This window comes from Macrobrachium rosenbergii, chromosome 3 (genome assembly GCF_040412425.1).
Source record: "Macrobrachium rosenbergii isolate ZJJX-2024 chromosome 3, ASM4041242v1, whole genome shotgun sequence".
NCBI lineage: Eukaryota > Metazoa > Arthropoda > Malacostraca > Decapoda > Palaemonidae > Macrobrachium > Macrobrachium rosenbergii.
The window spans coordinates 62,845,281-62,872,113 of NC_089743.1; the positions used below are offsets into that span (position 1 = coordinate 62,845,281).

A 26,833-nucleotide genomic window follows, 5' to 3' on the forward strand; every position below is an offset into this window, starting at 1 on the left:
ATTTAATTTAACGAATTCAAAGAACTGAAATTCAGAGCCTTCTCTGGTCATGACCAATGTTCCAAGGGCATTCATCAAGCAGGCTTCGATGAAGACATAACTGACGTTACACGACGTCAACGAACAACATTTCACACAAAACAAAGCACTATCTTCAATAACTCTGACTCATAAAAAAAAAGGTGAAACTAAGACAAAGTTTCATAATAGGAAGAAACAGATGAAGCGAAACGTAAGTTTCTAGTCGCTGCTCAGCCTCCCTTCCCGATCCGAATCGAGACAGAAAGACAATACAGGGAAAAGAATATCTTTCGGTCTCGATAGCAACCGTTCTTAACAATAAAATGTATATCTCGCAAGGGATTTTTGTCCCTGCGTCGCCACCCCGTAAGGGCGAATTTCTCAAATGCATAGTCTATTTGTATGAAAATGACGGAGGGTTTTAAGACTGGAAAAAGAAGGGCGAGTTTATGTTTTACGATTTCTTTTTTAATACGTGTATTTAAAGAAGTTAAATACAGAATATACTAATTATACCCCTTTCGTTGAATGTTTCGGTCAATTTACCTGCCTTTTAAATAGTGACGGTTCATCTTTTATCTCAGAAATTATAAATATGAACCCGAAAATATTTTTTTTTTCCTAAGAAGACCTTTTCATACCAGTAGACTTTACAAAGACAGATTCACTGCTCAGATTATCCAAAAAAAGAAAGAAAGAAAAAAGAAAAAGAGAATCGTACTCTAAGAATTGTCCTTGTGCATAGCATGAAACTCGTAGAAGATATGAATGCTTTATTTTTACCCTGATAACACATGTGACTTTGTGTGTGTGTTCGTGTGTTCGTGCGAGCGTGTCTATCATGAGCATGCACGCAAAACCGTGTTGCGTGTACCTTGTGTCGGTCGGTCTGAAATACTTTCCATTTCAAGGCCGTTTCGTGATGTTTTCAGAACACGATGAAGACTATCTGGAGAGCAAACATATCTGGAGACATAAACAACAAAAACAAGGACAGTGCTTAGAAAACGCTCAAAAAAAAAAAAAAAAAAAAAAAAAAAAATATATATATATATATATATATATATATATATATATATATATATATATATATATATATATATATATATATATATATATATATATATATATATATATATATATATATAGGCATTATGTCAGCGAACAGGAAATAAAGACAAGAAAATCGTCCTGGTCTTGGGAATGAGCGAGAGGGGGAAAGAAATCCTCTCCTTGACTGACGCCAGCATCAAGAGCTGAAGCACTTTGCTCCTTTCCTTTCCTTTATTTTCTCTTTCTCTCTTCGTTTCGTCTGTCTTTATTTCTTGTCGACGAACAATGAAAACTGAAGGAGGAGAAGCGGTAGAGGGCGTCGATGCGTAGACTTGACGAAAAGAGCGGGCCAATGAAATGGTAAACTCCCAGCCTTATTATACAAATAGGGTAACAATAATTTCTCATGCTCGTAATCAGTTTGGTCACCTTTTAAAACGAAACGCAACGAAATCATAAGTCATTCCTCTTACAATATCTGTTAATGCCATATACATAATTTTTAACCTCTAGAAACCTACAGTTTACTTTTTTATTTTTTTATTCTCATCTACATAAAAAGGGGAATACATGCTTTTCTCCTAAGAAGGTTGAAATATATACCTAAGTGGGAGTTTACATTCAATCAACCATATCATAATGTAGTATGTAATAAACCATTTGCGTGAACTTTAAATCCGTAGTAAAACACATTTCATCAGTAACGGTCAAACTCTTAAGACTATGATTATTTCCATTTTATAAAACTATTAAAATAAGAAACTATGAGAGGCAAACGTAATACATCATACGAACGAAAATGAACTCTGTATGTCCCATGGCAATGATGTTTCTTCAATAGTATCTGTGTATACAGGTCTTGTATGTGCGTGCATCGTTTAAGAGAAAGTCCAAAAGGAAAAGGTATGAATGAGAGAGAGAGAGAGAGAGAGAGAGAGAGAGAGAGAGAGAGAGAGAGAGAGAGAGAGAGAGAGAGAGAGAGAGAGGACAAGCAGAACAAGACACAAACAGATGCTTAACGTGACAAAAGAGATTGAGCTGGAAACGTAGGTTGATTAAAGCGGGAGGGCGGAGGGGAGGGGGGAGGGGGAGGTTGATATAGAAGCCTAAACTGGGAGCGACATCTTTCCAAGGTCGACACTGAAAATCATCATCTCGAGAAAGAAATCTAAAACCAAAATTACTGACAGATACAGACATATTTTCTTATTTTTTTTTAAATGTAATATATATGTTTATATATATGACTTTCATGAAACAGGAAATGACAGCTACCTTCAATAATTTACCTTGAATACTGAAGGGGAGAAGGATGGGAGGGGGGGGGGAGAGTAAAAACTACAATATTTTGACACCTCTAGGACTAGAATTGGATGATTTTTTTTGATTGATTGCTTTGCTTGCTTGCTTGCTTGCTTGGTGCTTCGAGACTTTTGATTGAGATGAGTATTGGCCCTTGGGTGATTGCAACATTGAAGGATTCTTCATGAACGTAATTTATTGAATACATTTCACTATTCTACATTTTGAAGGGTTGAAATTCAGTCATAATTTCATTTCTGTGTCTGGAGGGGAGAGGGGGTGGGTGGGTTCAAAGTTCATCAGATGGGCCATTTACCTTAAATGCACACTAATGGTTGAGCTACAGGAAAGCCATGATCTAATAGCAACTGAGTTTAAGATTCATTTTTATAACCTACAATTGGCAGCTTTATCTTTTTATTCAAAACTTGGCAGATGATTCTGTTGGGGAAAAAGATTATATATATATATATATATATATATATATATATATATATATATATATATATATATATATATATATATATATATATATATACATATATATATATATATGTATATATATATGATATATATATAAGTATTTATATATATATATATTTATATATATATATATATATATATATATATATATATATATATATATATATATATATATATATATATATATATATATATATATATATCAATGATCTCACATCATTTATATGGAAACCTCCACAGGTATAAAAGACTAATTAACCTCATTTACCTCATCACCAAAATCATCCCATATGATTATGAAGGTACATAACAATGTGTTTTTATTCCTAACATGAGACACTGGCTATAACGGGAATGAGCTACCCAGCCTGGAGCATGATGTAGAAATACAATCTCTTACAGTAATGATTCATAATTAAACCCCTGATGAAAAAAAAGAACGAGTTATTCACGATACATGATAACAATGAGAACCAGCCATGATGGGATACAGTTCGTGTTGTTGGTGAGATGAAATGGAGTACCAATAGACTGAGCTTCTTCTTTCTCGTTTTCTCAAGAGATTAGGGCAGTCGGGCGGAGTGCAGCCCGATTCCTTTAAGGTGTGGGTGTGTATATGTGGGTGCGTGTCTGTGTGTATGGATGTATGTATGCCACTCTCCTTCACTATCTCATATAAATCACAACCTTTTTTAAGTGTATTACATGGGATTTTCTTTCACATTCACTGTGTCACAATACTTCATTGTAAAAGGGTACTTAATACTCATTTATGTTTGGCCTGTGCATTGTATATTTCAAGTTTTCTGTAAGCATAAAACAACTTACACACTCGTTTCACTTCTCTTTTACACCTAAAATCGCTCTAGTCAACATAAAACTCTTTGGTGATTACCGCAATTCAAACATGAGGTCTAACATTGCGTCTATATTGATTTTCAAAAACACTTCACTTACGATCGTTTTTATACAGAAGGCCAGTATTCAAACACTTGACCCTCTCTCCGACTTGTCTACAATTGGAAACGAACTAGATAAAAACTGTTTTCTATTTTCAGCTGTGGGCAATGGTAAGCTGCAAAAGACAAGTTTTAACAAGGAAAGTGTTTTAAAAAATATTATGGCTATGACTGATAATCATTTAGTTTTCTTCCGCCTAAGTATTCTTGTTTCCTGGACAGCTGCCACCAAAGTCTTCACTGCTTCTTCATGGCCCTCAAAACTATCCGCTTTTCTCAAGGTTCCATGCCTGACGGATCCCTCGGCTAGCCCACTACTGTCTCCCTTTCTCAAAATACCACTACCTTTGCGTGCCTCCGAGGGCAGGGCGTCAAGGGAGTTCTGTTTTTTAAAAACTGGCCGGGAGTGACGGGAGTCATCCCTGAATAGCTGTCCAAACTGCTCACTCGATATTGGCACATTCTCATAAATGTTCTCCTTTTTGGAGGACGTCTTCCGTGGCACCGTAGCTACAGCATAGATAGTCTCCATATCCTTCCGGCCAGGTGATTTGCGACTGGGACCCCCCAGTTGCTCAGCGTGTACTATGGCTTTGACTTCCCCTAGGCTGAATTCCCCTGAACGTCCCTGAATCCCTTGGGGCACCTTTGGCACTGGAACTGCCTTAGGTGTCCGAATGCCTTCTTCTCGTTCAGCTGAACGAGCTCGACCTAATGAGCTCTCTCGCGATCGAGAGACTGCCTCAGCAACAGCTCTTGCTTGTGCCAGACGAAGTTCATCCAGACGTTCAGCACTGATGCGACCAGTAGTTTCAGGTTCACCACTGAGGGCACGAACAGAACCAAGGCCTGAATAAAGCTTCTCAGCAGCTCTTAACAAGGTGTTATCACAGGCAGATTTCGGCCTTTCTGGGACTGCTGATGCATCGAAGACTGCCGCTGCGAGGTCTAAGTAGTGGTCAGTTTGATGGTCTGATAAGACTTTCCCTCTAGGAATTCTGTGCACGACACGTCCAACAGGTATTCTTTCTCGAGATGAGGCTCGACCCTCGTCGGCGTCACTCTCATATTCATGTTTCTTCTTGTCATCGCGAAGACGTACCTTCTCAAGTAGCTGCATAAACACTCCCTTTTTGACCTCCTCTACATCACTACCTTCTGAGCCACGGCGCTGGTTGATCCTCAGAGAGGACGTGGACGAAACCATCTCGCTCTCACTTTCACAGCCTCGATGGCGCTCCCACACCAAAGAGTCACCTTCGCTGTTTTGGCGTTTACGTCGCACAGCCCTATCTGGTTTGCGGACCTCCATGTAGGAACCACCTATAACAGAGGACGCCAACGTCGACGCCATGGAGGATGCTGGGGACACTGGCCCTCGATATTTATCGCCCTCTCTAGTGGGGTGGGCCGGATCTGCCCGGCCTGAGCCCGGCCCTGGAGAGAAGCCTGAAACACAAGCCTGTCAATCGGGCGTCAGTTGGCGCCGCTCTATCTACAGGGAAGGTGGAAAGGGAGGGAATTAAGGAATTGGATAGGAAGACATATGGCTGCTTACTCTGGTCTCTAAGCTCTGCAAATTTAGGAATGAACCTTATATATATAACAAAAAGAAGTATATTATCAGTGGTTTCATTAACTTGACAGAGTAAATTTAATTTTTAACGGTAACACCCAATGAGTTTTAGTTGCATAAAACTTATACTTTATTAGGCATGACAATATTTCACTAATGCTACAATTTTGCTGGTCAAAAGTAGTACAAGTAATGAAATACCGGTACTTCTTTGGCTGAGCTCTCCGCTAAAATCTTCTGAAAATAAAGAAAAACTGTTATTCATACACTGGTAGGCATTATAAGCAAAAATGGAAACTATGATACTGAGACTGAAGCTAGACCCCATCTTTTTATCATGAGTGAGCAATACTGAACGTCTGAACTCTTCATATAACATAAGAGAGATGAATGCTGAAACTTTACCAAGCATGCTTAGTTCGACTTATGCAATACGTAACTGGCGTTGCAAACCGTATACTTGTAAATCTAGTGTCATCTTTCACCTTAAATACGCTTGCTCACAGAAAACTGTATCAACATTCATGCGGTACAAAGAAGCTTTTGCCTAGTGCACCAGTAAACAAGTCATCTCAGAACTGCTACTGACAAACCAATGTCTAACTCTCTGATAAAATATCTGCTTATCATCAAAATATATAGTCAAGACACTGTAAAATGAATTTCAAAAGTAAAATGAAATTCTAAAACAAAGTTATCCTATTTTCCAGGATATGGAAACAAGAAAAAATAACACTCCTATAAAATTAAAACTGAAATGAAATTTCAGTATCATTAGTAATGTGGACGTGGGTAGGAAAACTAAAACAGTGTCAAGAAGGCCAAAGCGAAAAGTCACTCGATGAAAGAAAATGTTAATCTAGCAGATCACTGTATTCTCACTTAAATAAAATCAAATTTCAGAATACCCTACCAAAAAGCAAAATAATAACTGTAGCTGTAGACAAATAAACAATGTTGAGTGAGGTAACTTCCATGTGATATAAGAAGAGATAGCAAACTTTCTTCTTCTCAAAAAGGGCCTGTCATTCAATCGTACTGTGAATTTACATACTGTTTCTTTACGTCCTTCTTCTAATTGGTAAAACTTCATTCTAACATGAACATAAAAGGCTGAAACTACACAGTGAAGCCACAGTGCATAAATTCTCCGTTTTAAGAGTCCATGCTACATGAATACACCTCTGGGCATTCCAAAACAAGGGTACCAGTGAAGGACAATAATGCAAAAAAAAAAAAAAAAAAATAAAATAAATTATTTGTCTCATTATCAGTGTACTTATAAAAATGAGCAACGCTGGCAGAACATATTTAAAATAATGTTCGGGACCTCATCGCATGTTGCAAAAAGTACATGGAAAAGTGTTAAGTGTAAGTGTTAAGTATTGGAAAATGTACCACTTCTCAGCTGGAAGCTATGACTCTCTATCATGATTTTCGAGTATGAACACTTAAAACTCCCAGAGCCTTGCAAAGCATAAAATACAATGAAAAAATAAATAATTTATAAACAGAAGGAATAAAGGCAGATGATGTGGTAATACCAGAAACAACGCTGAACAACAGAAAGTTCCCAAGACCTTACTCCCAAGTAATAACGCATGTTGATTTGAATGTTCGTTCAAGTAATAAGTAATTTCTGCAATTTCTATTTTGCAAATTAACGGAGTCCGACAGATACATATTAAATGGATTAAGTATAAGGAAATGTCAGTTAAAACCCACGAGAAAAGCTTTGGAAAGCTTTGTATGCCTAACACAGAAAAGGCTCTGGGCTCTGATCACTCGTCAAGAGAGGGTTCTGATCAAATTAACAAAATATCTTCGTGATTGATATGAATAACGACTGGACTACGAGATAGTATTCAGAGAAACAGACGAGTGAGATCACTAATCTTTCACACAAACAATTTCCAAGTCGATTACGTATTTCTTTTGGGAGATTAAACTAATCCATCATATTTAATCTTCTTAAGAATGGAGCTTTTTTCTCTTTGATTTTACATTCACGGTATCTGAAATTTCAGTATTCTGGGGCAAGGAAGACGTGTTTGCCATAGTCATGTAACATGAAAGTGTTAAACAGGTGAATACAAATATATGCCATATTGTCACTTCAAAGGTGCTTAGAATTAAGGGCGAGTTCTATGCATATCTAAATACTGGTTTCTAAATCGAGCCACATCTTCAGGAATAACTGATTACGAATTAATGCGTAAAGAAACATTGTATACCAGTCGTCACGGGTGTACGAATCCCCGATTATCATTTAATGAGCTATAAGAAGATTACATCCAATTACAGAGCAAAATGTATCATGACTAAGGATCAAACTGATATTCATTTCCAAATAATGATGTGAGTGACTAAGACAAAAAATTTTTTTTTTAAGTTCATACAATATAATTAATTTAGAGTTACAGAGAGCGGATTCATATATCAGAATTTTCATTATGCAGTATTAAAGTAAATTAAACATCTGCTTTTTAGTGTGAGAGGGCACAAGAGTGGGAATGTTCTTTCTGCGTTTGTGTTGTGGTGTTGTAAATTATGTATATTGAGGATCTGGTGACACGAGAAGTATTAAACTGCTATTTAAAAACAGCTGATATTTATGACAAGCTGAGAGAGCTTAATGACACTTAGACTAAGTACAAATACTTATCTTAACATAAAAAAAGGAACACGAACACAACAGAGCGGTTTATAAACACACTATTCATGCAAACAGAACATCAACAAATCTAAGTTTTATCACAGCATCAGTTTTAAAGAGAAACAGAAGTAAGAAAAGTCCTTTGGTCATCTAGAGTATAAATGTATCAAAACCTTAGATATAATAATCTCAGAGAAAAATATTCTCATCCAAGCTCGACTAACATTGTTCCCCTATGCCAATTCTGACAGTTAAGGTCCCCGACTACCCACTGTCAGTCACACAGTCACATCATTAATGAATTTATCCTGTTGCTCTCAGATATGGTGGCAACTGGAAGCATTTCTTCCTGAAAATTTAAACGAGTTTCAGTTACTTCTTAAGGCACTGGGTATCAAGCCGTATTTCTGAAATGTAAAACTTCCCTTGCAATGTGCTCTTAACTGGTATGGTTCAAGTAAAGCCCCACATTTGTCGCGAATGATACAGAATCGCATTATGAATCAAATAAACAACTTTATCATTAGAGTTATTCTCCAGCAAGAAGCTAAGGCGATCCGTCATCATTCTCTTGGGGGAAAGAGAAAATGCACCTTTTTTTGTCTTTTTAAGAAAATGCCATCTAGCAACAGAGCTTGAAGAGAGACATCCTGAAAACACCTCATTGTTGAACAGTGAACAGCCACTTGTGAAACGGAGCATTCTCTCGCACTCACCTTCTTCCACAGGTACGCTCCTTTCCAGTTCCCAGTTCCCACCATCCAGCTCACACACTCGCACACCAGCACTCCTTCCCATCTCCCAATGGCGACAGGTCCCTTATCATTTATATCGCTAAGCATCACCACGATCAGCCTATCCACACCATTAGCATCACCATCAGCCTATCCATACAAAACTCACCATGCGCATGATCACTCTCCTGGTCTTCGTCATGGTCTGGTGTTCTGCGGGTGTGGGGCGGATCTGGGGGTTTTGGGATTCCGCCTATTAGCGCACCTGAGCCTGAAGACACCACCACCCCAGAGTCATCCACGCCGCCACTACCGCGACTAGCACCGTCTGCACACCCCCGACCCTCCGCTCTGAAGTGATGGGCACAGTGTGAGGAGGGAGGCTCCAGCAGGAGAAAAGTGGGAGGTCAGCGGGGAATTTAGGGTATATTCGTTGCTGGACGGGGATGTCAATGAGAAAATATGGGGAGCTCGAGTCGTGTGAACGATGGACGTTATGTGCTGTCTATAGCAATGCTGATATTAGCTGTAAGAGAGGCATGAAAGGTCCATCTCAGGGAGAATCTTATAACTGGAAAAAAGAAGAGATGAAAAGCGCAGGGTCTTATGAAATGCTGTGTAGGACAGGAATCGGCATGAATGAAAATGAGTGTATGGATGATTTACTTATTTAAGGAAGAGTACATACTTTCTCAATTATTCTAAATTCTGTAAATGAATAACCCGAGCATTGTTGATCTCTACGTCCTGGTATCTGTAATGAAATGATGGTCAGACAGACTATCACCATGTTCTGGCTGAGTAAATGGGGTCAAATAAAAGACTTGTAAGCGAAGCGAGCGTATATTTGTACATCTTGAGAGAGAAAGATCTACAGTATACTTTTCATAGTGTCCTGACCATAATCAAGGATGGGGAAATTGAAAATGGAATAATGAAGCAGTAGAAGATTTGGGGAAATAAGTGAGGATTAAGCCTAAAGTGTGCGTTTCAAAATTCCAGTCCGGAAGTAGCAGACCTTACCTATTCAAGTCAAAAGTCAACTTAATGTGTTAAGAATTGACAAAGGATAGATGACATAACTTAAGCAATTAACTTCTATTTTTAGGTACACCCGCAAAAGAAAGTGATAAAAGTCCTGCGGATGGCTTTCACGTCTGTTGAAGCAAAAAAAAAAAAAAAAAAAAAATGAAAAAAAAAAAAAAAAAAAAAAAAAAAAAAAAACTGAATTACATGACCGCTAAAAGAGGAATGAGAGGGAACGCTTTCGAAAAGGAAGGCCAGTGATGATAACAGCAAATACATGAATGAGTGACATTCGTTTTAATAAGAATGCGTCGGAGGAGGAGCTGGAGGAGGAGGAGGAGGAGGAGGAGGAGGAGGAGGAGGAGGAGGACTCCAAGACAAAACGTCTCCTCCAAGACTCGACGAGAGAAGTAGTGAGTAAAAAGCAACGGCCAACTACCACTGAAAGAGAAGAAGACAGCGAACACATCGTTGGATTAGTTCTGAGTGAGGTGGGGGGTAAGGGGATGGAGCCAACAGTCAAAACATGTTCAGGTATAAATACACACATCAACGACACTGAAATGCAAATGAGAGAACATCTAACATATAGGGGCTAAGAGATCATCATCATTTTCATCATCATCATCATCATCATCAGCGTCGTCTAACAGTGAAAAAGGGTCGTTAGTTCCTCTCTGCGGCTGCTTCAAAATTCAATACTACCTTTAGCCTACATACTGTATTGTATACACGGAATATTACATGGAGGATGAAAGACAATCAGGTTGCTGTATCGATTGGGACTCATTTTTTCCTTCTACGGGAAACTTTGATGGGAAAAATTTCTCTGGGGTTAATAAAGGCTGAAGTTCTAATTGCTTCATGACGTACTGAAAATTGCTCTCTCTCTCTCTCTCTCTTAATAAAGCCGAGTTATAAGCAATTAGAAAGTCATTCAGCTCGTCCTCAGAACGCAACTTTATTGTCTTTCATTAGCGTTTTAAATGCGTCCGTTTGTGGTCGAAACAGACAGCAGAAATTCAGTTTAGCTCAATAATTGGGGGCACTCAAAATGCACTGCGTTGTCCAGTGCTGATTCAGGTTCATCTTATTTGGCACAAAACGAAGGGCCTATCTGGTAGTAATATCAATACTTAATGAAATTTAGAAGAGTACCCCTTACCAGTTTATTGAGCTTAACTAAAGGCAAACTGCAAAAATAAAAGGAGTTATAACAGGAAGATTTCAACACTGATCTACCAATCTAATTATTATACTGTGAAGGGTTTTGATTCGCTCTGCCTACTTCTAATTCAGTACTATCTGTCACACTGGGTGTGCTATTACTTCTAACAAAATCATCACCTGTGAAAATGGTAAAGTTACCCAGCCAACTCAATCATACATCTCCGTCTGATGACGTCAATGTAATCTGAAGATGAAAAGTTGGAGTCACAAGTTTTTTTTTTTTTTTTAGTGACGTCAAAGAACGCCCAACAACACTCACTGAGCCAGGAGTTCGAAACAGTGATCAAAACTCCATCATAGAAAAAAAAATAAATAAATAAATGAAGCCGGACTTTACCTCCTAAGCTTAATGCCTCAGCTTTGTAATGAGTTCATATTATGTTACAAACTAAACAGAGTGAGCAATTTCATATTTTTTTGCGGATGAGAGTATGAAAATCACTCATGAAATGAATGGAATGGAATGTAGTATGATGTTTAGGCCAAAGGCCAAGCACTGGGACCAACGAGGTCATTCAGCGATGTGAAGATGAACACGATTCATGAAATGAATAATACAAAAATGGGCTGATATTCTTTCTTGAGATTTCAATTGCAAGTCATCGCACATTCGATCATTATTATCGTAAAACGCTCCTGTCTGAAAATTCGATGGCAAGTCATGGAAATTCTACTAATGGCAAAATCATTAAAATCTACGAACGTATTAAAGAAATTCTCTCTTGGGTAAGATCGAGAAATGACTTGTATCCTAAGTAAGACTCGGAGATTCTACCACGGGCAAAACAACGGCATTTTCTACCAAAACAAGATCCGAAAATCTACCAAGGGTAAAATCTGAGTCTCCCAGTGACAACATTCACAAAATCTACCAAGAGCTCTCCAATATCTAAAATCTGCTGGGCCAAAATTAGAGTAAGATTCGGAGCGTGTAAAAAAGGGGCAAAATACTGAACTTTAATCGAGGACGAGTTCCAAAAACCCTGTTAGAGTCGAATCATAAATTCCACTGACAAAAAGAAAAGAAAAAACTAATAACGTTAACACCCAGGAAACATGTTCCTTTAGAGGCCCTTCTTTCATTTACTATAGTATCGACTCTGGCTCCCAACATAAAAACTTATTCCCATCGCCAAGGAAAACAACCTCCCGGATAATCTCACGACTCGGAAGCGTTCAATTAATACCTTTGATCGAAGGCTTACTCTAGCATCAACAACATAAGTGACGTTTTTGGAGGGACGAATGGACAATAAAAATATATTTAGAAGCCTTAAAGGCGAAGATAAACACTGATGTACTCTCAAAAGAAATCGGGAGTCCTGTATCCTAAACCCATAATATTACGCACGCTCACACACACACACACACACACACACACACACACACACACACACACACACAGACCTCTTGCCTCTCTCTCTCTCTCTCTCTGTGTATATATGTATATATATATATATATATATATATATATATATATATATATATATATATATATATATATATATACTGTATATGTATATACTGCAGATTATCTAAAAATATAAAAATGAGTGTAATTAGAGAAGAAAGAAACACAAATGCTTGCTTGATTTAAGTATATACCTGCAGAATATAATAGATAACGAGACATGAAATATGCTAGCTGTTAAAAAAATCTGCTTAGGTACAGTATCCTTAGCAACGACATTCCCAAAAACACATAACACGCACGCAAAAGCGTACATCTACAAAAAATTAAGGACGACATATATATATATATATATATATATATATATATATATATATATATATATATATATATATATATATATATATATATATATATATATATATATATATATATCAAAGTGCTTCTCAGTAGCAGATCTCACTGTTATCTTTATTGCCAACGTTGCACCAGAAAGGATTAATTATTGGGGCCTTATGGTCTTGAGCTTTTAAGGTCAATATTATTTTGTTTTCTGAAGAAATAAAAGAGCGTCAAGTATTTTTTCAGTCTGAACATTCCACAGTAACGGACAGGTGTCTTTGTAATTCAAGTATTCATTCCTATGTAACCTGAATGTTCTTCACAAACGAGTGTTTCCTTCGTAAGTACTTTATGTTTCTTCCAATTTTCCCACAACTATGAGCTAACTCCACCGGTAGAACCGTCAATTTAACTTTCGGAACCGGGAGCTAAATGAAGCATGGGAAATGGCTTGGTCTTATGTCAGCACGGGCTCTTGCACAACGGTCGCCCCAGGGTGATGGCAGGATATTCAAGGGAATAAGACACCTGAGGTGGACCTCTGGATTCTGACAACCCAACCGAGTAGGTGATGGTAAAGGGTTAAGAGGAATACGAGGCCTGGTGTGGGTCTCTGAATTCGGACCTTCCAACAGAGTAGGTGATAATACAGGGTTTAAGGGAATAATATGTCTGATGTGGACCAATGGATTCGGCCCTTTTTAACAAGACAATGAGCTTATTGACCTTTCTTTCTGACTTTGTGATGAACCAAGATACTTCCTATTTATGATTCCAAGTCAAGAGAACTAAAGATTTCCACTTTTACAAGTAAGCGACCTGGAAGTTCTGAAGCTGACGCAGCGTGAATTCCGCTTAGCTAAACTTTCTGCATGTCGACACACTTTGCCCGAAATCTGAGCTCTTTTTGCAGTAGCTGAAAAAATGGAATCTTTCTCTCAACTTAAACCGTTGTTTGTGCGTGACTTCTCAAACTTCGCTTTTATCTCAAACTGAGAATTTGTGATACCTCTCTCGCTTGCGCAGGTTGATTTTTTGCGAGTTCGTACCTAATAACGATAGTTATTAGTTATGTTCTGTTATCATTTAAATACATACTCCACGTTTCAGTTATTATTAGCTCTAGCATATTCAATGGATTTGCTGTCATTAATTCTCTTCATTTTAATCGTTTGACATATTTATGTTTGTATTGGATTTTATGGACCCTAATATACTCACACATTATATATATATATATATATATATATATATATATATATATATATATATATATATATATATATATATATATATATATATAATATAAACTTAGGATTAAGTCTGTGGTGGAAAGATACAAGAAGCCACACATGTGCCTTCTCAGAGGCACCTATAGTCTTTAGCTTTGGAGCTAACCGTAAACGCTTACCGCAATATCTTAGTGACTAACAGCTTCTAAGCATGAATGAGATTTCGCCATTCACGATTAACTTCAAAGGCATCGGTTGCGAATGTTTACCGTGAACACCAGAAAAACAGATGAAATCTGGTAGTACTCACATACGACTATAAACTTAGTATTAAGATGGTATGGGCATACGATCATAACATAAACAATGTATAAGCACTTATGTAGTACTGCCATGAATTAAAACAAAGAATATAAAAATTCCATTGTAACGATACAAGACGACAGACAATTTCAATAACGAAAATTAGATGAATTATTTAAAAGGATTTAAAAGAAGAAAAACAAGTGAAAAAAAAAAGGTTCAATGAGCCAATTGCGACTCAGACTTCCACATTCCTGAGACAATCCTTTGAAAGCAAAACAGTAATTGAATGAGTTGTGCTAACGCTCTTTAATACTGGAATTCCTCGGTACCAGCTTTATACCAGTAAAGAACGAAAGCGATTTGAAAAAAAAAAAAGGAAAACAAGTGCAATGAAAAACGATAATAGTCTCAGGGTCCAGACTGCGTGGGTGACAACGAAAAGAATAACTTCACTTAACAGTTCGAATATAAACACTGAAAGTTTTTAGCAGTTTTTCTCTCTGCTCATAAAACTTTTAAGAGTTGCAATAAGCTGAACGAAAGCGCGCTCAATTAGCACAAGTTTCTCTAACCTCTCGCAGAATTTGCATTTAGATTTACGATTTTTCCACTTTTTTTCCAGCCATTTACGTCATGGGACAGTTATTGATAGAATTCGTCTTTGAAAATTTCGCGTCACTGGAAAACTAACATTTCGTTTCTATATTCTTTTGGTATCTTCTACTGACGTTCATTTCTGCAGCCAGAAAGACTTTAAAGCATTCGAGACTGAGAATTATTGCCCCTTGGTCTAGGAGAATGGTATGGTCCACAAACAAAAGTCACTCCTTTATGCAGATATAAAGAAATTAACATAAAAACGAATGAAAATATTATTATTAAATAATTATGATTATTACTGGAAACAAGCGAACAGACACATGCCAAAACAGATATTAACCCCCGAAATAAGTTTATATTAAATAGAATGGCCATTTGTACGAAAAATGAAAGTTAACTGTTTCGACAACAGAAGCAGAACAGATTTTCAGGGAAACGTGGTTAATCGGGACTGCGCTATTACGGCAAATCTCGTACTACTTGACTTACATTTTATAAATATATATACAGTATATATCTACACACATACACACACACACACACAATATATATATATATATTATATATATATATATATATATATATATATATATATATATATATATATATATATATATATATATATATATATATATATATATATATATATATATATATATATATATATATATATTGACCGTTTACCTGACAGGGCGACGCCCGAGATAAGAGAGCACAATGATCGCTGCAGCATTAATGCTTTTAATGTATAATGAACTCGAATGAACCGCACGAGATGTAAAACTTATATAATATTAGCCTCACCGTACGCATCCAAAGAGTACTCATCAGCAGAACGCTGACCTCCACTAAACGGAGTGTGCCCTTCATGTCTACCTTGCATAATATATACGCTCAGGCTTTCTCGATATTAAGACCTATCCTTTCCATTACCTCTTTCAATGCCTTCTATATTGCCATTTCTAGGTCATCCTGGTAAAGGTTTTTGGATACTCAGTAACAGGAATTGCCCCTAATGGTATATAAGTCCCTCCTCTCGTGAGGTCCATATCAGTCACGCTTATTACTCTTGCGGTATACCGGAACAGTATAAGTAAATAAATAAATAAATAAATATCTCGCAACTCTGCACGGTGCTAAAGTCACCAAAAGAATGAAAAGCTGAATTTCGGGACATTGAATGTTGGTAGATGGGGTACAACAAGGAAGAAATGCACGCTGCAAGTTGATTAGTTGAGGGAGGGGAAAACTGGGTGTTTTTGCACTTAGCGAGGTCTGCAGTACTGTAGTTTAAAAGTGTAGAACCAAAGAAAATGTAGCGCTTCTGTGTTAAGGTTCTGGAGACTGGAGAGAGTATGCGTTAGTTCAAGGAACATTTGGGTAAGACTGAGTGTGGCGATAGAAAGGGGTTGTAATAGTGAAGGTGTATGGCCCAGGAATGGAAAGGAATGATTGTGGAAGAGAATGTTGCTGGCAGAGTGAATCTCTGCTTGGTAAGCTTAGAAGAATGTAAGGATTTACATACAAAGGTAGATGACTGCTTTGTGAAACTTTATATGGGGGAGATTTCCCATTTATTCAGTAAGTGCAATTTTAATTTCTCTATTAGTCTAATTCTGTAGCAAATAACGATAAAGATAATGAGTTGAAAAATTTTATTTTCTGTCCTTATTTTCGGAAACATCAAAACTGAAGCTAACAATAACCCCAGACAACAATTTTTGTTAAGTTACTTCAATAATAATAATAATAATAATAATAATAATAATAATAATAATAATAATAATAATAATAATAATAATAATAATAATAATAATAATAATAAAAGATTTTAGAAAAATGATTTGCAGAACAGACATATCTACATTCACACAACTGAATTCGATTATTTCTAACTAGAATGAGAGAATCTATTAATTTATACTAATTATATATATAAAAACCATCCCATCCATCTCTCCCTAATGGTCAATTACACTTCGTTATCTTTTGAAAAATTATCAGATAAAAATATCTGAGCTGACTATGCTTTTAAAATTCGGTTCTGAATACATATTTCATAACTAGGGTGGCAGTTTTAATGAGCTTTCTTTTCCTCTTTCTCTCTCTCTCTCCATATTTATGTGTGTGTTTTCCTAAACATACACGCACACACAAACATTTATATATATAATATATATATATATACATATATATATATATATATATATATATATATATATATATATATATATATATATATATATATATATATATATATATATATATATATATATATATATATATATATATGCCTGCTCCTGTTAACACTGGGTGGCTCCAGAAGTGTTACTAGTCTGTCTCTTAGCAAGTGTTTTGATATGACTTTGACAGAACCATGCCTTTCTTCATGCCTGCTGTATCCAAGCGCAACTTATTCACTACCAGGTACATGATTCTAGGTAAACAAAAGAACGAAGTGGATTTCTCAAGAATGAGGCCTCAATCGTTTTATGTTTGCTGGAATTGACCTAAGGTCTCTTGCTGGTGTTGTGAGACTGATTACCAATAGACCACAGAGCAAAGGTAAAAGATCTTGCACTCCGCTATTAATTCTTTCCTCGTGGCTATATATTATATATTTTACATCACGTTGTTATTGCTGTGATAGGATGTTTACATACATATATATAAAACACATGTATAATATATATATATATATATATATATATATATATATATATATATATATATATTATACATAATATATGCTTTTGTATATATATATATATATATATATATATATATATATATATATATATATATATATATATATGTACACATATAATATATATACATATATGTATATACATACATATATATATATATAGTATATATATATATTATACATAATATATGTGTTTATATATATATGTATGTATAATACATGTGTGTGTGTTTTTGCATATATGTATGTAAACCTCCTATCACAGCAATAACAACGTGAAGTAATATATATATATATATATATATATATATATATATATATATATATATATATATATATATATATATATATATATATATATATATATATATATATATATATATATATATATATATATATATATATATATATATATATATATATATATATATACATACATACACACACACACACATACCAGAGGACGAATACGAGCTCAATAATCTATAAGATTATTCATGATCGCAATAATAAAAAGCCTGATCTTCCTGAAGAAAGGACACGAGAATGAGCAACTGTACAAGACGTATATTTGCCAGTAACCAAGGGTTGCGTTTCTGTAATCATATCAAGAGTAGCATTCCAATCTGGATTTCGTTAAAGCAATTTAGGGAAGGCAAATTATTCTCATGCACTTGGCTCCAAGGAAGGAAACTTGTGTGTTAATTTCATACTAATATTCAAGAAGAAATTCAGACGGAAGAATGCAGTGAATGAGGATTCAGTACTGACTGACGGAATCATTTGCACTTTGACAATAATTAAACAAGAAAAGTTCAGTGATATATATATATATATATATATATATATATATATATATATATACATATATACATAATTATAAATACACACATAATTACACACACACACACACACACATATATATATATATATATATATATATATATATATATATATATATATATATATATATATATATACAATATATATATACAACATATGTATATGTCCATATATGTAGAAAGATGTAAGTTAGCTCAATGAATAAATACTGTGGAGGTTTGTTTAATGAAAGAGTAAACAAAATTAGGTTAATAATTCACCCCGTGAAAATTACATTACTAAGCTCTTGACCGAAAGCAATTTGGGTCACACAAGCAATACTGAATTCATTGTTGTTTATAAAGCTTTGCATGAAAAAAAGGATTAGCAAAAATGGGAAATATCAGCATGGGAAAATTGAAACATTTTTCGTTTAAAATAAAATAAATTAGAGAAACGAGGAAAGAGGGTCTTATTTCAAAACAATGATCAAGTAGAGCATGCCTGTAATAAAACTGAAAAAGAGAATCAAGATTGCATTAAATAAAAAGTGGTGTAAGATGAAGGAGATCAGATTTGAAAACCGACACAGACGAGTTCCGTAAATATCTTAGTTCAAATCAAATAATTAATAAAGCTGTCGGAAAGTTTCCTTATTTAGTCATTATCGCTACCTTACGCATTTTACTAAGGAAGCTTTCGACTCTGCATAATAATAATAATAATAATAATAATAATAATAATAATAATAATAATAATAATAATAATAATAATAATAAGTTTTGTTAAACAAAATAGCAGTTTCAACAGCATTTATTTTATATAGTAAACGCTCAATTCGTCTTATTAATTGTTTTTCTTGCGCAAGAAAAACAATTAATAAGACGAATTGAGCGTTTACTATATAAAATAAATGCTGCTGAAACTGCCATTTTCTTTAACAAAACTTGTATTAAAGAAGGTCTTTTTCCTAATTTTACAAATAATAATAATAATAATAATAATAATAATAATAATAATAATAATAATAATAATAATAATATCTGCCTAATTGTTTGTGACACGAACTCCACCACAACAGAGCATATTGCTATGGAACTGAGCCTCGTTCATCAGTGATAATTTTTCTCTCTTCTTTTCATAGAAACGCTTCGGAATAATCTCTTTAAAATGCTTTCCTGCTCAGCGCAGACGCAACAGAAAGGATGAATAGTACAAACAGCTACACTTCCGGTTTGAACATTTCGGAATTTACAAGTTTCGTAATTCGCGAGTTCGGAGAATAACATAGGCCTATGAAAAGACAAGTAACTATAAACTGAGAAGTAATTGCGTTTAATAACAGTATTGTTTACTGTTTGAAGTAACTGCTTCAATGTCTAGAGTCCCGTGTATCCGATTTTTTCCTTTGAAATAAGTTTACGTCATAATCATTTGGGTGGGTTAATCAAAAGAACCAAGGGGCGAATAACCGAAAAAAAAAATCCATGATGATCGGAAGAATAAACGTGAATAGCGGTAAGCAATACAAGACTCCACAGATCTGACAATTTAGCTGGTCTACACGGTAAATATTTATTTTTATATATATATATATATATATATATATATATATATATAAATATATATATATATATAATATATATATATATATATATATATATATATATATATATATATATATATATATATATATATATATATATATATATATATAGAGCACAATTTCTAAGGAAGAGTTCAATTTCTCAAGTCAGTCCAAACGAAAATCAACCCACTTTCACTAAGCAAAATACGGAGCGGCGGCCATTTGTACATGAAGTTCGTGCAATGTTGTATTAAAAATAATAACTAAATATACTGTTCCATGACTAATAAAATTTCAATTCCGTTGCAAAAGAAAGATCGATTTAACATCTATCTTTAACGAAAATAAATGATGACATTTGATGGCTCATTCCGCCAACTATAGGGAAGTGAAGATGACAATTTTCGTGCTTCAGTTCGAATCCCCTCATTTCGATCCCTTTGTCTACTAGCCAGACCTTTCTTTTCGTGACGTCTTTTTTCAAATATACTCCTACTGGATAGCCCACTGACCCCCATAAAGTCAATCTACTACTTGTGTCTTCTAATTTACCACTAACAATTACTCACCTGCCTCCACATATATATAGAAACAATTTCTTTTTTCTTGTAATTTCATCGGGGGCGTTGGGAGACTGAAGATAACAGCAACTCGGAAATTTACAAATTTTAAATGAAGACAGTTTAAAGAGCTATTCCTATTCCGACAGAACAGAATCCTCTCCACACACAGGTGCACACACTCAGACACGCATACATACGCAGAGACAACGACAGAAACACACAACAGCACACAAAGTACACACAGACACGTACACGCAATGTATAGCAACGTATTTACACCAGTATTTTAATAAAAAATAATCAGGGAACCCTTCCTACAATATGCACAAAAAATCTCATTTATGATCGACAAGATCTGAATGCAAATGTTCACACACAAAGTCTAGAACACCTGTGCTCACCTCTGCTGTTGGTCAGTCTTGCACGTGCTGCTGATTTGGTCTAGAATTTGTTGCATAATGTTTTCGCTGGAATCCACCACCGAAACTTGAGATGACGTCATGGCCTGGCCCTGGGGCACCTATTTGAAAGAAGTGAACGTGTGCTGGGATTAGCGATCCTTAATCTCCAGGTCATTCGCTGTGCTGCTAAAACATGAAGCACAGTGACACTGCGACCACCTTCTGGATACGTGACTCTGACTACATTTCGTCCCAGGCTTTCTATCACAGTCGTAATCCTACCTAAGCTTAGCAGTCCATTAATTATAAGTAAAAACTCAATTTAACACTTAATCACGAGCAGCTTCCTGGCTTGAATTAATCCGATTGTAATAGCTTAAATCATTACACGATTGGAATAACCTGGAACCAATGCAAAGTCCATATTATTTGATGCCAGAAATACCTTAGGTCATAACGTTCCTCCTCAGAAGCACTGTGGAAATTCCTGTACATAGGTAATAGTCCATGAACGGTATTCTATTCAATCTTATTCTCAAAGCTGAACTACGTATTATTCCATGGATTAGATTATCTTTTCAAAGTACTTGCTGAGGACAATAATCTTCCCTGTGTTGACACGGTAATTATTCTATCTAAAGAAAAATTATCTCTACAATATCTACTCTTGAAGCGCTGCAGTTTATACAACTTTCCAGACAGGTTCACTGATTTCCTTTCTCGTTAAAATTTATTCTCAGAAAAATTTATATGATAATTAACTAAACAATTTATTCACGTCATTTCTTTTGTTACGCGTCTATCATATTTAATGACAAATAGTAACTGAAAGCTAAAAAAAAAAAAATAAAAATAATCAATACCAGCACGGAAAACTAATCAAAAGAGGGCAGTGATGTATGAAAAAAAAGGGAAGGTAATCTTTAACACAGAACCAGAACACAGAGAATTCAACGTTAAGCCATAACTCTAGGCAGACATTTAATTTCTGATGGAAGACATCAATAATCTATTCACATTACACCATATCAGCCAAAAGCAATTTATGAAATAGTTTAAGCAAAGCATCAGAATTAAAACAACTGCTGCGATGCTTAATCACTCTAACAAAAGGTGCGAAAGTTTTCGACTTCCAGATATTGAATCCATCTTCAAAGAACGTTGCCGCCGCCGAGCGGAGCAGCGAGATGAATGGAACTCAGAGGAGGAGAAGCTCATACATTACCCAGGGCGGCTGGCTTCTTCAAAGGGCGGCGCCTGATGTGACGCATTAACCCCTAATTGTCTCACCTGAAGCTTCGGTGATATTCTCTCCATTAAGGCCGTGATGGATCTTATATAAGGTTCTAATTGCTGAGCGATGATCATTAATCTCTTGTTTTCGTCCCGGAGGCTCGCTACGTCGTTCACCTTTGGAGAAAAAAAAATCACAAAAAGTGACGTTATTTATCAAGGTTTATCACCAGGTAGGTTTGCTGTCGTTCCAGATTTATCAAGAAACGCTGAAATGAAAGAGTGACGTGACATGATGATGTGACATGGATATGTTATTTGCGTGATGTTCTGAAATTTATGTTAAAATGACATATTTTCCTGTTTATGAAGAAGTGAAACATTAATCAACTTAGAAACATACAGAAAACAGACATGTCTTCCATGTTATTAAGAGATACGACAACACGAAAGAGCGAAATTATATTGTCAAACATACGTACGTCGTTCCAGAATTTAAAAAATATGTTTACATGGTGAAAACATTATCAAGCACAACAAAGGAAGGCTCACCGGAGGCTAAAAAACCACGTTCTTAACCTGAGACCCAAAATCAATCTAGTAAACCACATTATCTATAGAATCCTAATGACAATTGACTAAGAGAGAAATTTCAAAAACATTCAGATATCAAATAAATAAAATAATCCCTCAAAAAATGAATGTTCACAGCGATTAAAAATTTCTCGGACTGAAAAACAAATTAGAAATTTTCGAGTTTTAATCTCAAGTCAAAATTCTGCCTTCATCCAGAAATAAGCCTCAGAGTTCTATTTCAAATCTCTAGTACAAACACAGCACAAACACGACACACACACATATATATATATATACATATATACATATATATATATATATATATATATATATATATATATATATATATATATATATATAAATACACGCATACATACATAAAGACAATAAAAACCAGTTGATTACCCCGTATTCCGTGTCACCAAATGCCTCAACTAATGGCAAATAATAATTATCTACCTAACTTGATATCTATCTCTGAAAGCATTTTATCCCTTGATTTAATTATCTCTCACGAAGGCCTGAGTAAATTTATTCACGAACCGATTAGTTACCATGAGATAACAACTGCGATATATCAGCATCTGGAAACGGATTGTTCAAAAAAAAAAAAAAAAAAAAAAAAAAAAAAAAAAAGCTGAAATCCAAATCTATCGTGGGACTGTGAGACTTCACGATTTCATCTGAGTGACTCCGCCTTCATCTCACTCACTCCTACTGCGCAGTCTAATTCGTCTGGAAATGAAAGTGGGATTCTCCGCGGCTACGGCGTCCTTTAGGCTTCATATATCCTAGCAGGACTCTCCTCTCCGGGAATCCTGCGCTCACTTCGACTGCAAAACTTTGGAATTTTTTCCTCTGTTCCCGTTTTCTCTGAGAAGTCGAGTATATCACTTTCAACGTAAAATGCTTGCAACCCATTAAGATAGTCTGTGGTTCATTAATATTCCTTAATTACAAAATAAACAAAGTTTCTTTTGAAAAAAATAGCTACTTTCTTGGAAAAAAAAAAATATGCAAAAGCTAAAAGCTAAGTGGCTACTTACGCAAGATAAATATTTTCCTTGACCTTTACTATAGCAATTGTCAGAACCCAAGTAATTTTCCGTAAGTAATTAATAAAAACAAAAATGACAAACTACCTAAAAAACCGTATTGGGTAACATTGGACAATAAGATAAATTGCAAGTGCTTGACAATTCGTGATTACGTAATACTGCTACAACTTATTTTATTACTTCCATTTATTACCATTGGTTAGAAAACTGGAAACGCCTCCTCATAACTTTTGGTGTTTTTTTTAGGACAATGTAAAGCTATCAAGCCGGAATCATATAGTCATTAAAAAATACAAATCCACAAATGGTAGGTGCGGTTTCATGTTATGACGCATTTGCCTATGAAAATTATTTTTTTTTTCGTAATTTTTGGCAGTAACGAGAATATCTCTTCCATTTAACAGACCTTCCAATCCAAAATTCATCAGGTTATCAGGTCCCAAGGCAAGAACATCCATCCTCCTTCAAGCAAGGATTTCATTTCATCGACTCCGACTGTCATCCAGTAGGATTTGCCACGGATTCCAGCGAGTGGAATATAACATCGTGTCTGCTGGGCCAAATTAATTTCATTCCTTGAATTTAGACTTCGTGATGACCCTATGAATAGTCTCGGAACATCACATTTATCTCAGTGGTGCGACGGTATAGTTTCAGATTTCAGTTATATTAAATACTGCTTCTAAGCTTGAGATGTGATGCTCTCTTGGGTCTATTTAATGACGGAAGTAATATAGCCCTTGCCGTTTAGGCTTTGATTTGATTTATGAAATTTAGGCTGTAAAACCAAGCTCCGGGGCACTTTAGGGCGTGGAGCACTTATGACAGTAAGAAGAGGCAGTTGGAGTGAATGGAAAGTATGACTGAAGAAAGGAATCGGGAATGGAGGTAAAGTAAAAGGCTAAATAGTGGATGTAGCTATATAGCAATTCCTGCATTTTACTTCTCCCTTTATGGATTTTCATTAAGTTAAAGTTTTTAGTAACATTGGGGGAGATTATTTCTAGTTCCTCATTTCCATTAACTTGTAAAATGGGATTCTTTAGATTCCCACAATTATCACCAGTTCCTAAATTACTGAGACGTGACAATGTTTATGATACAATTTTCTCGCTAGCAGTAACGCTAGAGCATCTGAAGTTTTTCTTACCACACACGGATACTCATCTTTCCTGTTCTACCTATATGCAAGAAGAAGAAGAAGAGGAAGAAGATAGAAATGAAGAAGAAAACTTGCAACTTTTTTTGTGTCATGAAGGTTATGAGTATCATGGTTAATTACAAAACTACATTAAAAATGATGCTGAGAATACAACATTAGGAACTGTGATTACAGAAGATGGGGATACACTTATGTGATTAAAAAGTAAGACCTGTTAATTACTTACTTACTGTTAAGTAATCAAAGAGGGATTCCTTGTTACACCTCGAATCACATCTTACTGTGATTTCCATAGCGCTATCTAGGAAGATAGTGCCGACAACTGGGCTGGATGTTTTCCATTTTAAACGGCCTACCCAATCAATGCCTGGCGCAGTAGGATTATCCATCTTCACACGGTCTTATGGGAATTCTTTGAACCTGATTATCATTTCCAGTTACCATTCCTCAATAACAGCAGTCTCAGATTCCAAATTTCTCTATTTTCAAAGCTGATTCAATCCTAATTCTAAAATATTCAATATTCTTCTGCTGAACAGGGTTACGCCAAAACCCGGAATTTTTTCTTATGACTTGGTTCTTTATATACAACGCTGCGCAAACAAATATTTAAGTATGTCCACACATATTCACTTAATTACACGCACAGATCATCCTGCATACTCAGGAGGCAATATAAAACAAAGGAAATAAATTCCATTCTTCGAGATTTTGTGGAATTTGATTTCAAATTCATTACGTATATATCAAATATATGAAACGAATTACACAAATACGCAGATCTCTTATTTCCATTTTATTAATAGCATCTCTCTCTCTCTCTCTCTCTCTCTCTCTCTCTCTCTCTCTCTCTCTCTCTCTCTCTCTCTCTCTCCGTAAAGCTGTAACACAGACTACAAAATTCTTCTGTCAATCACCAAACCCTAAAAATATTTAGCGACCAGAGAAAAAAATATCTATAAAATCTGCCTCCATATCGGGATTCGTCTCCACGAACACCACACAAACAGGTCAGACCATAAAAATAGAAACATTCCTGTTCTTGAGAAATGACCTAGTTTCGGAAAGTTATTTAATTAGCAAAAGTTACAGATGCACAGAGGACGTTTTATAAGATTCATATCTTGGGGGGAAGACCTCACGCACCTCGCCTCTCCTGACGATACGTTTTGATGAAACTTAAAAATTTTTCCGTCGTTGGATCCTTGATACATATTTTACAAAATCTATACGGGGCCACGATTTATGCGACGTTATCGCAATGAGGATCTCGGATCCTTTGCTTTCTTAATGAGAGAGAGAGAGAGAGAGAGAGAGAGAGAGAGAGAGAGAGAGAGAGAGAGAGAGAGGCTTGATATTTACGAGTGACATTAAAATGAGTGTGAAGAAGAAATTGCCCAAACTTTAATTAAAAAAAGCTATTCATTCGTTGCGCGAGTTAATTTATTACATAAAAAACTTGGGAAATAACGAAAGTATAAAACTAAGTGTCCGATGTTTTGTACTTTCTCAGCACAAGGAAAACAGCTGATTCTGCCTTTAAAAAGTGGATGAACCAGTGAATGGGGTCTTCTTCTTTCTGAGTCATTCCTTGTTCGGTGAAAAACTAAAGAGTACTCTTCTATTGGTAGCAATGTTCTTGGGAATTTTTCTTACGTAGATTTGGTCCGATGAAGTATACTACGATGCTGGTTTGGGTAATGAAAAGACAATGGAAAATTTTCACATCAACATACTTTTACGTGCATATATATATGTATATTTGTATATATATACACATACATACATACAT

The 26,833-nt window shown here is 35.4% G+C and overlaps 1 protein-coding gene across 5 annotated transcripts in view; it reads right to left on the reverse strand.

The window, feature by feature from the left end:
• Positions 1–3,074: 3,074 nt before the first annotated feature.
• LOC136856463 (RING finger protein 207-like) overlaps positions 3,075–26,833 on the reverse strand; it is a 475,485-nt gene continuing 451,726 nt past the window's right edge. For all 5 annotated transcript variants that reach the window (XM_067134358.1, XM_067134351.1, XM_067134345.1 and 2 more), the window contains 4 exons: positions 22,303–22,422; positions 21,013–21,131; positions 8,954–9,135; positions 3,075–5,267 (listed from right to left, as the gene is read on the reverse strand). In XM_067134358.1, coding sequence (XP_066990459.1) covers positions 3,997–5,267; positions 8,954–9,135; positions 21,013–21,131; positions 22,303–22,422 — 1,692 coding nt within the window. In that variant the 3' untranslated portion in view covers positions 3,075–3,996. The remainder of the gene's footprint in view (positions 5,268–8,953; positions 9,136–21,012; positions 21,132–22,302; positions 22,423–26,833) is intronic.